Source organism: Hemiscyllium ocellatum, chromosome 43 (assembly GCF_020745735.1).
Source record: "Hemiscyllium ocellatum isolate sHemOce1 chromosome 43, sHemOce1.pat.X.cur, whole genome shotgun sequence".
NCBI lineage: Eukaryota > Metazoa > Chordata > Chondrichthyes > Orectolobiformes > Hemiscylliidae > Hemiscyllium > Hemiscyllium ocellatum.
This window is the reverse complement of record NC_083443.1, coordinates 29,606,432-29,621,809: the sequence shown is the minus strand read 5'-3', so window position 1 is coordinate 29,621,809 and position 15,378 is coordinate 29,606,432. Positions and strand designations below refer to the sequence as shown.

Genomic DNA, 15,378 nt, shown 5'->3' with positions numbered 1-15,378 from the left:
CATCTGAGATGGATACATTTTTGTTCAGCAGATGTACTAAAGGATATAGGCCAAGGGAAGCTATACAGAGACAGGCCACAGATCAGTCATGATCTCATTGAATGGTGGAACATTGAATGGGGGCTGAATGGCCTACTCCTGTTCCAATGATCATGCAACATTAGGAAGAGCACTGGAAGCCTAGACTAGAGGTCAGAGTAATTATTTCATGCAATTGGTTATTCAAATGCAGAATTCAAATGTCAAGCCGAGCCTCAATTGTGTACTCAAATCCTGGGGTCTAGAGTGAGATGTGAAGTTATATAATTAAACATTCACCACTATTTCTCAGGGTAAATGATTTTTAGATATGGATAAAGTGAAAATTAGGGTTTATTTAGGTGGATAAAAATAAAGGAACATGGAGGCCCATGTACACAAGTGTATAAATAGAGACAGAGCTTAAACAGTAGCCTAACTGTAGCCGAGATGGAATCAGAGAATTTTACAGTACAGTACGAAGCCATTCGACCCATCGTGTTTGTACTGGCTCCCAAAAGAGTTACCCTGTTGGTCCCACTAAGATGTAAATTTTTTTTCTGACTCGAACATCGTTCTTCAAAAGGTTGATCTCGGATAAGCACAAAGGAGAAATAAAAATGGAGTGTTGATAGTTAAACAGGAATTTGGCTCCTGATGCTGGGGAATGCTGTCAGGTCACTGTTAACAGTGAGATGGTAATTGAATGTTATAGTCACAGGGTGAAATGCTGGTTTGTAGACCAGATACAATGTTCCACCTGCTATGATTGCAATAAACTTAATGTTTACAAAATGCATTTCATGTCAGATATACAGCCTGAAGCTGACAACAATCCAAATTAGACATCAGAGATCGCAAATTGCTACAAAAAGGACACATGTGGTCGAAACTTTTAATCTTGCACTCATGAAGATTGTCAGCTGAGCTTGAGCATTTTGGAAGTTACACACATTAACACACAGACAGAAAGAACATGCACACATACTCCACCTGTTTCAACTCAACTACACAGATGGCAGCCATTACAAACCAAAACAACAGCAGATACTGTAAATCAGAAATAAAAACATAAGTTGCTGGAAAAGATCAGCAGGATCTGGCAGCATCTGAGCAGAGAAATCAGAGTTAACGTTTTGAGTCTGGTGACCTGATTTCTCTTGACACACATGCTGCTGAGGGCTTTTCCAGCAATTTCTGCTTTTATTATTGATGACAATCATTCGTTAGTTCATTTTTAAGGTCAATGCCCTGACCAATTAAAGTCAGCCTCACAGGGTTAAAATTTAAACAAAGTTTGGCAGTTAGCTGTCAATCAGCATTGATTAATATAATTTCCTTCTACCAATCAGAGTTCACATGCCAACAAATCAGCACTCTCCCCTCAGGTAGTACGAATATTGGTTCTCCCGTCAAATTGGTATTCTTGGAAAATGTCCTGATGAGTGCACAAATGTAATCATCAAGAATATGTGTCCTTTTACAGCAATACTTGGGTTCTGTATGACCAAATGACTACTTAAACGAGTGAAAGTGCAACGGATGTATTTTGTTTTCATGCTCCACATTGATACGCCTGAATATATTTTCAATCCTCTTGACTTACAATGTGAGGCATGCAGCCCAAGTATTTCTACCGTGTCCAGCCCCTTGTACACTGTGGGGATTAGTTGAATGTTGCTGTAAATTCTATAAGATTTAAGCTGAAGTGTTCTCCTAAATTTGTTCCTAATTTTATGAATGACATCAATTGCGGACAAGTTGAATACTGTTGCAAATTCTATGGGATTTAAGGTGAAATGGTTTTGTAAATTGTTTGGACAAATATTATGAAGAAAACATCTTTTTGGGAAATAAAGAATTGGAAATGATCACAACCTCAAGCCTTTCAGCCACAGGCTACCACGAACTTGTAACATCTTGAACCTGTTACATTGAAAGAATGGAATTAGCAGCTGGAGTAGTCCATTCAGCCCTTTGAGCTAGTGCTGATATTCATAAGATCATGGATGATCTGCTTGTCCTGAATTTTCATTTAACCCCCATTAACCTATACCTGATAATATCAAAATTATGTTGAAGGATCTCAGAATGAAACAGGCTGTATAGAGAAAAGTTTAATTCTATTGCACTTGCTGTAATTTTCAATTTTAAATGATTTATCAACAGGTCATAGTCATAGAGATGTACAGCATGAAAACAGACCATTCGGCCCAACCAGTCCATGCCAACCATAATCCCAAATTAAACTAGTCCCACCTACCTGCTCCTGGCCCATATCCCTCCAAATATTTCTTATTCATGAACTTATCCGAATACCTTTTAAATGTTTTAACTGTACCCAAATACAGCACTTCCTCTGGAAGTTTATTCTACGCACTAACCACCCTCAGTGTAAAGAAATTGCCCCTCATGTCCTTTTCAAATCTTTCTCCTCTTACAATAAAAATATACCCTTTGTCTTGAAATCCTCCACTCTAGGGAAAAGACATCTGCTATTTACCTTATACAAACCTCTCTTGATTTGAAAAATCTCTATAAGGTTACCCCTCAACCTCCTGCGCTCCAGTGAAAATAGTCTCAGCCAATCTAGCCTCTCCCTATAACTCAAACCTTCCATTCCCGGTAACAAATCTTTCCTGAATCCTCTCAAGCTTATTAATATCCTTCCTATAACCAGAACTGGACACAGTGTTCCAGAAGAGGCCTCACCAATGTCTTGTACAACCTCAACATGATGCCCCGACTTCAGCACTCAAAGGCCTGAACAATGAAGGCAAGCATGCCAACCATTTTCCTCACCACCCTGTCAACATGTGATGCAAACTTCAAAGAATTATGTGCCTGAACCTACAGGTCTCTCTTATCCACAACACTATCGAAGGCTTGTACCTGACACAGAACGTATGTTATAAACGTTATGAGTACTATAGTTGGATTGACGCATCTAAGAATGGATCATGATGCAGGAGGACATGTTGAATTTTATTGTCTGTTCTTTATAACTCAATATGCTTTGTAGTGTACTTTCAGAAATCTAATGAATATGGGTATAATTTTCAGAAAAATAAATCTTGGCTTGTTATCAACAAACACATTTTTTGTCACTAACCTGTATTTGCCTGGGTGAATTAGTTAAGAATGTAAGAAATAGGAGCATGAGTTGGCCATGTGACCCCTTACCCTATTCTACCATTCAATACAATCATGGCTGACTTTTTAAACCAGTTCAATTTTTCTGCACTTTCCCCACACCACTCAAAATCCATCAATTGCCATCTGGAATAGACTCAATGAGTGAGGGTCTATTGGCAATAGGTTTGGAGCAATGGTTGGTTTATATTTGTGCCTAGCTGATCATCATCACTATCATTGGAACTCTATGCCCACAGCTGGTATTCACCTGACTTGCTTGCAGGGTCAGAGGTCGGAGTGCGCTCTGTTGGACATGGACATTTGCCTTCACACTGCCGGTTGAGCTGTTTCCCAGTCAGACAGACCTGTAGCTCCAGCTTACACTGTGGAGAGAGAGAATTGAGAGGGAGAGAGAGACAGAGAGGGAGGGAAGAAGCGGGGTTAGAACAAGTCAACAGATGAATTCAACTGCACCTACTCTGTGGATTCCCCCACTTTGGAAAGAGTTGTCAGCTAATTAATGGAATACCGCGATTATGGTTTTGAATTCCTTTCAATTCCTTTTTGTTAGTTTTCTCTCACAGAAAGTTATTTTGATTCTGGGTCAGTGCACTGATGGTGTAAACCCAGAGCATCCATAACAAACAGTCACAAATGGAATAATGCCACAAACCTTCTTGTCTTCTGTTAGTTACCATGTTAATATACTACCCCTGACACAATAGCCTACTATGTGGTACTTCATAGAATCCCTACTTGCAGGTAGAGGCCATTTGGCCCATCGAGTCTGCACAAACCCTCTGAAGAGCATTCCATCCAGACCCAGACCCCATCCTAGCCCTGTAACCCCACATTTTCCACTGCTAATTTACCTAGCCTGCATATCCCTGAACACTATCGGGCAATTTAGCATGGCCAATCCATCTAACCTGTACATTGTTGGACTGTGGGAGGAAACCCATATAGACATGGGAAGAATGTGCAAACAGACAGACACCTGCGGCTGGAATTGAACCCAGGTCCCTTGTGTATGAGGCAGCAGTGCTAACCACTCAACTACCATGGTGTGGGTAATAGGGAAGGCAAGTAGAACTTTGACCTTTATTTAACAGGGAATGGAGGATAAAAAACAGGTTTTGCTAAAACTATATAAGGCACTATTCAGATCTCACAGAAAATACTATGAACAGGTTTGGGTCCATTATCTAAGGTAAGGTATACCTGCATTGGGGGCAGTCCAGAAAAGGTTCACACGGCTAATCCCAGGCACAGAGAGATTTTCTTATGAGGGGATTGGGCCTTCATAGGGAGTCTCACAGGTAGATGGGGAGAAGAGGCTTCCTTCTGTGAGATGGGGCTTTATCTGAGAGAAAACTAACAGGAGAGGGATACTGCAGCATGGTGGCTCAATGGTTAGCACTGCTACCTCACAATGCCAGGGACCCGGGTCCCATTCCATCCTCGGGCGACTGTCTGTGTGGAGTTTGCACATTCTCCCCGTGTCTGCATGGGTTTCCTCCCACAGTCCAAAGATGTGTGGTTTAGGGTGGATTGGCCATGGGAAATTGGCCCATAGTGTTCAGGGATGTGGAGGTTAAGTGCATTGGTTAGGGGCAAATACAGAATGTCAGAGTAGGGGACTGGATCTGAGTTGGATACTCTTCGGAGGCTCGGTATGGACTTGTTGGGTCTAATGGTCTGTTTCTACACTGTAGGGGATTCAATGAATTCTATCCCAGAGTAAAACAGAGGTGAGGAAGAATTTGTGGAATTCTGTAACAGAGAGGGATATGCAGGCTGGGTCATTAAGGATTAAGATAGACAGATCTTTAATCAGCGAGAGAATCGAGAGTTATAGGGAAAAGGCAGGAAAGTGGAGTTGAAGATAATCAGATCAGGCTCGATCTCATTGAATGGCAGAGCTTAATGGGCTGAATGGCCTGCTTTGACTCCTACATTATATGGTGTTATGGCCATTGGGTCCATCAAGCCAATTGACAGAGCTATCCATGTGCCTCTCTTTCCCATGGCTCCTTCCAGCATTTGAAAGTTACAACGTTCTGTCAGAATTCCAGGGAAGCGCACTCCGCTCCATCCAGGGAGCTCCGGAAAACCAGTCCTACCTGCGATGAGTAGGTGTGACCATCTGAGCCACACACAGGTTCCACCTGATCTGCTTGGCATGGCTTGCAAGTGTTCTCCACGTGCCCCAGGGAAGACTGCTTGATTCTGAAACAAACAGAAATTAGCAATGAGGAATATCTGAAAAACCAGTATACCCTTCTTGAAAAAAAGAGGTTAAAAACCTGCCCTTTATAACTCTGCTATGTAACTGAGCACCTTCAATTCTGTTTCCAGGAAATAAGGAATATTCTCGTCCAGGTTTTCAAAACCATGAAAACCATTCTAAACATTGACAGTAATCTAGGTTTGTTCAACACATTGCATCAATTGTATAACACCTTGATCTTTTACTATAAATTCTGTGTCCTATGATCCTGCCCCACTAGCTACCTGATGATGGAGCAGTGCTCCAAAATCTTGGTGATTTCAAATCAACCTGTTGGACTATAACCTGATGTTGTGTGGTTTTTAAACTATAAAAATTTTCAACTGTGCGAGATGGAAAAGATTGTGAGGTCACCCAGCTCAGTATTATTAGAGGGAAAATCAGGAATGTATTTTTAAAAGCTTTATTGTGGTTAGTAGCAATGGCAATGATGATTAAACATTGGTTAAGCCACAGCTACAGTACTGTGTGCAGTTCTGGAATCCACATTTTAGAGGGATATGATAGCGCTGCAGAGGGACATTTACCAGGATGTTGTCTGGGCTGGACAGTTTTTAAAATTATGGCGGAGAGATTGAACAGACTGGAGTCGTTTTAATTGGAGCAGAGGAGATTGGGGCAGGGTGACATGGCTGAAATTATGAGGGGCATAGATAAGGTAGACAGTAATGAATGTTTTCCCCTTGTTGAAGGGATCAATGACCCTCCTGCCAACTATGTTTGCTGAATTAGTTATTGGTTGGCATTTGCAGATTCTCCCCGTGTCTGTGTGGATTTCCTCTGGGTGCTCCGGTTTCCTCCTGCAGTCCAAAGATGTGCTGGACAGTTGGATTGGCCATGCTAAATTGTCCCACAGTGTCTAGGGATACACAGGCCATTTGGATTAGCCATGGGAAATGAAAGGTCATGGGGATATTGTAGGGGTGTGGATCTGGGTGGGATGCTCTTCAGAGCATCAGTGTGGACTCGATGGGCCAAATGGCCTGCTTCCACACTATAGGGATTCTACAATTCTATGACCAAGGGGCACAGACTTAAAGGACAGAAGGTTTCGAGGAGATGTGAAGAAAACGATTTGTCACCCAGAGGATGCTGGGAATCTGGAACTCACTGCCTGTATGGGTGGTGGAGGCCAAAACCATCAGAACGCTGAGATTTAAATGGTCATTGAATAAATATCTGGATGATAATGGAACAGTGTAGGTGAGATGGACTTCACATTGTTGCACCAACCTGTGAAACAATGGAGGGCTGAAGGGCCTGTACTGCGCTGCAATGTTCTATGTTCTATGTGCACTTGCAAAACCAAGGTAATGGACCAACTACTGGAAAAATAGGATCAGAATAGCTAGGTGGTTGATTTTGACAGGCACAGACACAATGGGCCGAAGGGCTTTTTTCTGCACTGTAGTCGTCTAGGATTCTAAACACGGCAGAGATTAGAGTACAGTAATTTCGTCCAGAATGTGGTAGTGTGTTCCTGAGCGAAGCCACAATATACAAATACACTGGAAGTGTTAGCGATGTACTCATGTTACAGCCAATGCACACTTTAAGAGTTTGTGTTTTAGAAACAGCGTTCCCTATTCACCCAATCACGTTACAATCCATTCACGTTAATGAAAGACACGCTATAGCAGAACTGGCGGTACTTAATATTTAATTATGAAGATAAGAATAACATGATACAGGGACTCTGTGCCGTTATTTTAATGGGATTAATGATTAAAAAAAAAGATATGGGGAAGAAGGATTATAATGGAACAGTTAATGAAAGAAACATACAAAGGGCCACATGGCCTCTTTCTGTGATGCAGATTGAATTACTATTTTTGTGAAGGACACAAAATCATAAAGCAATTGATGAGATTTTCTGTATCGTCTGCTGTTCTCACTGAGAATACACGCTGACAAACTGCGTGCCCATTCCAGTCACCTCAAGATACTAAAGATATTCACTTCCAACATGTTGTACCAGAACAACAACAAGGAACTTATCCAAGGAGCTGCACCTCTGAGAGACTATGCACCAAGAGGGAAGTTTGAGTGGGGGGTGGTGTTGGCAAACATTAACTCGACCTATCACCTCAGTCAACCCATCAGTGGGTAAGTGGCCAATCAAAAGAACAGGCAGTTGGTAAACTGATCCGTTCTATCTGGTTCTAACCATAAGTGACACGCAGGTTCAGAAACTAACACCATGGAATAATACATGTCAGTCATAACATGAAGTAAGTATAGTGTACTTGGAAGGAACAGGTGAATTCATGGATTTCAAAGTTCTCCATCATTGCCTTGGAATATTTACTCATTGATTAGGTTAGATTTCCCACAGTGTGGAAACAGGGCCTTTGGCCCAACAAGTCCACACCGACCCTCCAAAGAGCAACCCACTCTCCTGACTAATGCACCTACCACTACAGTGCAATTTAGCATGGCCAATTCACCTAAACTGCACATCTTTGGACTGTGGGAGGAAACCGGAGCACCCAGAGGAAACCCACGCAGACACAGGGAGAGTGTGCAAACTCCACACAGACAGTTGCCCGAGATGGGAATCGAACCCAGGTCCCTGGCACTGTGAGGCAGCCGTGCTAACCACTGAGCCACCGTGTCGCCCTGCTAATAATTGATTGTTGTTATTGGATCAGAATTCCATTATCATTGGAACAAATGACATATCAGTAGAAGCTGAACTAGATGGACCTTGGTCCATTCTTATCTAACAATTCTGTGTTCCTATCTAGAGCAATTATTGATTGATCAGCAATGGCTTTAGATCTGTACAGCTACTTTATAGAAATGCAGGCCACCTGGATAGGACAACTCAGCTTCATTTCAATTTCCAATAATGTTCTGTTACATGTTGAGTCTGAGTTAAAGTCATTTCAGCAGAAATATTTAACACTAATGCAATGAGTCCACATTATCTGTTGCTCTGATATCCGCCCGATTTTATTAGGGAACAATTTTAATTACTCGTTCAGCTCTTTTGTATCCATGTCATTATTTTGGTGTGTTGTCAGAATTAATTCATACAGTTCTTATGAGAAATAAATAGCTGTATGTTGTTCTTTTGCAATCCATCAGATTTTTCTGAAATATATCTCTAACAACCAGTGAGGATCCTCTGTATAGGACATGTTACAATAGGCATTAAATACTCGGACAGGTTACAGCTGCTCAAATTAATTTCTCCAGGTGCATTGGCTTCAGACTTAATCACCACTTAGAAATAGTAGTACAGAAACAGGCCTTTCAGCCCTTCCAGTCTATGCTAGTGTTTGAGCACTTCCCCACTCTGTTTCCTCCTTCTCCCCAAACCTACATATATCGAGCTTGTCTGAACACCACAACCACTCCTTTTATGGTGCACATTCCATGCTCTAACCACTCTCTGAGTGAACGACTTTCTTCTGCATTCCTCTTTGGGTTTATTAGTAATTATACTTATGGTGTCTCATTTTAACACTCACATGGTTAAAAACACCTTCTCTCTGCCCACTCTGTAAAAGCTTCAAAGATCCCAATGAGGTCTTTAAACTGAATATTGTGCATTCACCAACAAACATCCCCAATTCTGACCTCATGATGGAGGGGAAGTCATTGATGAAGTAGAGTCTAGATTAGAGTGGTGCTGGAAAAGCACAGCTGGTCAGGCAGTATCCGAGGAGCAGGAAGATTGATGTTTCGGGCAAAAGCCCTTCATCTGTCCAGATTTTCCTGCTCCTCAGATGCTGCCTGACCTGCTGTGCTTTTCCAGCACCACTCTCGTCTAGACTCTGATTTCCAGCATCTGCAGTTCTCACCTTTGCTTCATTGATGAAGCAGCTGAAGGTGGTTGGGCCTGGGACACGACCCTGGGAACTCCCGCAGAGATGTCCTGGAGTGAAGATGACTGACCTCCAACAACTACAACCATCTTCCTTTGTGCCTGGTATAACTCCAATCAGCAAACTCCAATCAGTCTCTCTCTCACAGACTGACCAAATGCCAGTCTGTCAATTAAAACCTTAATGTTATCAGGACACCAATTGCCTGTATCTGTTTTTAAGAAATCTATGTTCCTTCCTCCACCTACACTCAATCAACAAGAGTTATGTAATTTTGTTTACAAGCCTCCAGCACGGTGGCTCAGTGGTCAGCGCTGCTGCCTCACAGTGCCAGGGACCCAGGTTCGATCCCAACTTTAAGCAACTGCCTGTGTGGAGTTACCACATTCTCCCCATGTCTGCCTTGGTTTCCTCCCACAGTCCAAAGCTGCACAATTTAGGGTGGATTGGTCATGGGCAATTGCCCCACAGTGTCCAAGGAGGTGCAGGCTAGGTCGGTTCACCATGGAAGATGTTAAGTTATAGGAGGGGGTAAGCGGAGGCTGGGTCTGGATAGGATGCTGTTTGGAGGCTAGGTGAGGACTTGATGGGCCAAAGAGCCTACGTCCACACTGTAGGGATTCTATGATCTGCTTTCTCAACCAGCTCCCTGTTCAGGACACCAACTGAGATGAGATCAAGTACCTCCCCCAGGACTCCACTCATGGCCCACCACCCGATCAGTCAATGGAAATTCGCTCTCCTTTTGCTGAGTGCACACCAAAACAATTTTCAATGTTGCCCAAATGTAACAAGACAATTTGGAATACAGAGGACAATTATATTTCCCGCAGAGACAGCCAGAGCATTAATAATGCAGAACAATCAATAGCGTCTGACTTTAAAAGGATTCTGTTTCATTATCAGGGATCATTTTGACACAAGTTCTGCCCAGCTTCAGATGCCGTGTCATCACTCAAGTGACAATTCTTCCATCAATTTAGTCAATTAACATATTGCTGCTCACAGTATCCTCACGTCCTGGTGCCAAGGTTAACTTGGGATATGTCACCACCCGTGGGATTGGATTGATCGCAGATGTGAACGGACAAAGATGTCCTTCAATCCGATGTGGAGTGTGAGCTAGGCTGGACTAAGCTGCCTTACTTTGAACCAAATCATTAACTCATGCAGGATGGAGGGAGTTGGGTTTGGACTCAAACAGGTACAATCACATGATGGTTAGACAACACAGTGCAGAAGGCATGACGGTTGCTGGGAGGTTATCCAAGAGGGCAAAGGTCACCTTCACCCTAGGTAATTGGGCCAAGTATTCTCATGGGTGACACAGCATCCGTGTTACGAATTGCACACAAATGAGCTCCATGCCCAAAGTCTCCACATATGCTACAATAGAAGCACACGTTCACTTATCTACGCATATGTCCTTGTCAATGGGGAGGGTGCGATGTACATCTTCATTGGGTGTGGACTGTCTGTGATGTTACAGAAGGGAAAGCATCCCTCACGTACAGAGTATGAATGCGCACAACCAGAAACACGCCTATGCAGATCTTGCAGCAAGTCGCATTGGCGTGTGTGAGAGAACGTAATGGCATCCCGGCGCATCTAACCTGTGCTGGAGTTTCTTGCGACTGATGCACATGGCCCTCAGCTGGCCCTGGGAGATACACACTTTGTGTCGGCTGCACTTCACCTTTTGACAGGGGTCCTTGGTGGGATCCAGTGCTGCAGAGGGAAAAAAACACACAATAGTCACTTACGGACTAGGAGAATACTCAAAAATACACAGTTGGGTTTTCCAAATGTCTGCAGCTACAATCAGGGAACATTTCAGAATGAGGTCATTTGGACCACTGCATCTTTGCTGGCTCTTTGAAGGTACTCCTAAGTCATAACCTTCCTGACCTCTTTACCTGTTAATAACCTATTTGTTAGGGGGCCAATAAAATGCAAGCATACCATTTTAAAAAAATTAAATTTAAAAGATTTAAAAGGGGCAACCTAGGTAATTGGGCCAAGTATTCTCATGGGTGACACAGCATCCGTGTTACGAATTGCACACAAATGAGCTCCATGCCCAAAGTCTCCACATATGCTACAATAGAAGCACACGTTCACTTATCTACGCATATGTCCTTGTCAATGGGGAGGGTGCGATGTGTGATGTGCCCATTGTGCGCATTTTGCAGACATTATTCCAAACAAGGTGCGAGCAATATTAACATGTTTTATTCCACGTGTAATTTTTATTTGATCTCACCTACTCCCCTCACGAGGATGGGTCGTGTGTAGAATGAGCTGCCGGAGGAAGTGGTAGAGGTGAGTACAATTACAACATTTAAAAGACATTTGCACAGGTACAAGAATAGGAAAGGTTTAGAGAGATATTGGCCAAATGTAGACAAATGGGACTAATTCAGTTAGGGAAACCTGGTCAGCATGGACGGGTTGGGCTGAAAGGTCTGTGCTGTATGGCTCTATGACTTTAGCATCTCTCCGACTCCTCCTGGACTGCACTAGCTCACTCTCCAACTGCATTCCAGGCCCTCAATGAAATTATTTACATTTTATCAGTCTGTGCCCATTGTCCGCATTTTGCAGACATTATTCCAAACAAGGTGCGAGCAATATTAACATGTTTTATTCCACGTGTAATTTTTATTTGATCTCACCTACTCCCCTCACAACTAGAAACCAGGTTTTAGAGTCTGTCCTGAAGTTTTGTCCCATTTTGGTCCATCCATGTCAACGCTACAGCAAGAAAGCACTCAGAACGCTAAGGAAATATGGCAAGTCCACAGTGATCCTTACCAATCTTTTTGATGCACCATAGAAAGTGTCCTACCCAAAAGCATCACAGGGTTGGTAGGGCAACTACTCTACTCAAGACCGCAAGGAATTACAGAGAGTTGTGAACACAACCCACTCCATCAGACAAACCAGCCTCCCATCCATTGGCAGAGAAAGTGAGGTCTGCAGATGCTGGAGATCAGAGCTGAAAATGTGTTGCTGGAAAAGCGCAGCAGGTCAGGCAGTCTCCAAGGAACAGGAGATTCGATGTTTCGGGCATAAGCCCTTCTTCCTGACCTGCTGCGCTTTTCCAGCAACACATTTTCAGCTCCCATCCATTGGCGCCATCTATATTTCCTACTGCCTCCGGAAAGCTGCCGACACTCCCTCCCTTTTACCTTAGCCTGCTTGGCACACTCTCCTCATTCCTGATGAAGGGTTTATGCCCGAAACATCGAATTTCCTATTCCTTGGATGCTGCCTAACCTGCTGTGCTTTAACCAGCAACACATTTTCAGACATAATCAAAGAGCCCTCCTACCCTGGTTATACCCTCTTCCATCAGGAAGAACATACAAAAGTTTGAAGGTAATGTAGCACCAAATTCAAGATCAAGTTGTTCCCCGCTGTTATTAGACTTATAAATAGTATAATAAAGTTTGCCGTTTTTTGCACTTTCTCTGTAGCTGTAGCACTATATTTTGCATTCTATTCTATTCCCCTGATATTCTAATATAATGACTTGGAGGTGCCAGTGTTGGACTGGGGTGGACAAAGTTAAAAATCACACAATACCGGGTTATAGTCCAACAGGTTTATTTGGAAGCATTAGCTTTTGGAGCGCTGCTCCTTCACTCTGATGTAGGGTATGATTTGTCTGGATAGCATGCAAATCAATACTTTGTACTATATCTCGGTACATGTGACAATAAGTCAAATCAAATCACATCTCCCTTTAGCAAGTTCAAATTTTGATCTTTCTTGCTTCCCCCTCCCCACTCTCTCCCACCCTGTCTCCTCACCCTCCATCCCCTCAAGCCTCCCCTCTGCTGTCCATCTTTGATGACCGCTCTGGGTCCAGTTGGCAGAATCTGTTGATAACTTGAAGGCATTTGAAATTTCACAAGAAGTGGGGGCAACAGTTCCCTCACTGCCGGGAATCTTCATTTGGAGAGAAAACATTCTGAGGTTGCGTTGGTTCTCCAGAATTCTGGCTCCCTCTAGGGGATGGGATTCTTGCTTTGATAAAGGAGAATGCTTTTTATCTTTAAAAAGGAGCGTCACCAATCCCACACCCTGAGAAATCTCAAGTTTCAAAGGCTCATTTAAGTTGAGACTCAGTTCTTGGATTGCGAAGGGAAACAGTCATTCTATCCCTTGCCTTTTGAAGACAGAATTAGGGCAGTAAACCAAGGAATATTCCAGAATTAAGTGTAAAGTCTAGCATCAATACCTGAGCCAACCCACAATAATGTTCAAGGTTTAATCAGCTGCAATGACTGCAGTCTGGCCGAGAAATTTAAGAACTCTGAGATTGCCCTCCAAAGTCACACACAGATGAGAACCCTCCATCTCAGACAGCTCAGACATGACACCTAAGTCACAATCCAACTGCCAACACTAGATGTCACAAGCGCTTGATGTTGGCAAAGAAAAACAGAAGGGGAGAACATTTTATTTCAGAACACATTGCACTTTTGTTAACATCAATGCAAGTACTGCCTGAAAGGACACAGATTGAATAGCCAGTCTCAAGAGGGATGAATGTTTAAAAAGGGAAAAGGCCTAAGTATTTTGGAGCTATGAGTGGGGGTTGGGGGAAGGTGGTGGATTCTGAGACTCATTGGCTAGCTCCTTCAAATAACCAGCAGGGTTGCCTGGCCCAAACGGCCTCATTCTGGAAGGTTCTCTGATCGCAATTGCAGATAAACTCAACACTGCACTGCAGACTGAGTTTGATTATTGCAGCCAATTCTGCAGTTGGCATTAATGCTGTGTTGTGCTGGGTTCCCACTGGACTGAAGTTGTTTTGAACTGGAACTGATGACTGAATGGGTCCGTGAGATCTCAAACTGAAGGCTTGTCAGCTGATGCACAGCTGATGTCATGTTGCGGCTGTACAGGACATTGGTTTGGCCACTTTAGTATGTTGCATTCAATTGTGGTCTCTCTGCCATAGGAAATATGCTGTCAAACTGGAAAGGGTGTAGAAAAAATTTACAACGATGTTGCCGGGTTTGAGCTCTAGGGAGAGGTTGAATAGGCTGGGGCTGTTTTCCCTGGAGCATTGGAGGCTGAGGGGTGACCTTACAGAGGATTATAAAATCATGAGGGACATAGATAAGGTCAAGGTCTTTTACCCAGGATAGGGGAATCCAAAACTAGAGGGCATAGGTTTAGGGTGAGAGGGGCAAAATTAAAAAGGGACCTAATGGACAACTTTTACACACACAGGATCCTGTGTGTATGAAATGAGCTACCAGAGGAAGTGGTGGAGGCTGGTACAATAACAACATTTCTTTGGCATCTGGATGGGCAAATGAATAGGAAGGGTTTAGAGGGATATGGGCCAAGTGCTGGCAAATGGGACCAGATTAACTTAGGATACTTGGTTGCCATGGACTAATTGGACTGAAGGATCTGTTTCCTTGCTGTACATCGCTATGGCTATGTCTAGAATCACCAGACAATGCAAAACAGCACATGTCCAACATAAGGTACACAGACCCGGGTTCAATTCCCGATTCAGGCGACTGACTGTATGGAGTCTGCACATTCTCCCTGTGTCTGCGTGGGTTTCCTCTGGGTGCTCCGGTTTCCTCCCACAGTCCAAAGATGTGCGGGTCAGGTGAATTGGCCAGGCTAAATTGCCCGTAGTGTTAGGTAAGGGGTAAATGTAGGGGCATGGGTGGGTTGCACTTCGGCGGGTCGGTGTGGACTTGTTGGGCCGAAGGGCCTGTTTCCACACTGTAAATAATCTAATCTAAAAAAAAGAATCACCTGTGTTCTTCATGATTCCTGTGTTCTTTTCAGATTCTCTACTGCAAAGTTTGAAGCCCGTCGCTGCCCTGAGGAGGGAACGATTCTCTCAAAGTAACGCTAGGTACCCAAAAGGCACCTGGCAGGTCCATTCGGATGGTGGCAGCTTCATAGAATTCGTTCAGTCCTTCGGCCCAACAAGTCCACACAGACTCTCTGAAGAGTAACCCACCCAGACCCATTCCTTTTACCCTATATTTAGGGTGACCAATGCATCTAACCTACACCTCCCTGAACACTACGGGCAATTTACCATGGCCAATTCACCCT

General features: G+C 43.4%; 1 protein-coding gene across 1 annotated transcript in view; it reads right to left on the bottom strand.

Moving 5' to 3' along the window:
• spock2 (SPARC (osteonectin), cwcv and kazal like domains proteoglycan 2) overlaps window positions 1-15,378 on the bottom strand; it is an 81,423-nt gene that overhangs the window by 20,383 nt on the left and 45,662 nt on the right. The window contains exons 3-5 of the mRNA XM_060854234.1: window positions 10,890-11,004; window positions 5,277-5,382; window positions 3,422-3,536 (exon numbers count right to left, since the gene is read on the bottom strand). Coding sequence (XP_060710217.1) covers window positions 3,422-3,536; window positions 5,277-5,382; window positions 10,890-11,004 — 336 coding nt within the window. The remainder of the gene's footprint in view (window positions 1-3,421; window positions 3,537-5,276; window positions 5,383-10,889; window positions 11,005-15,378) is intronic.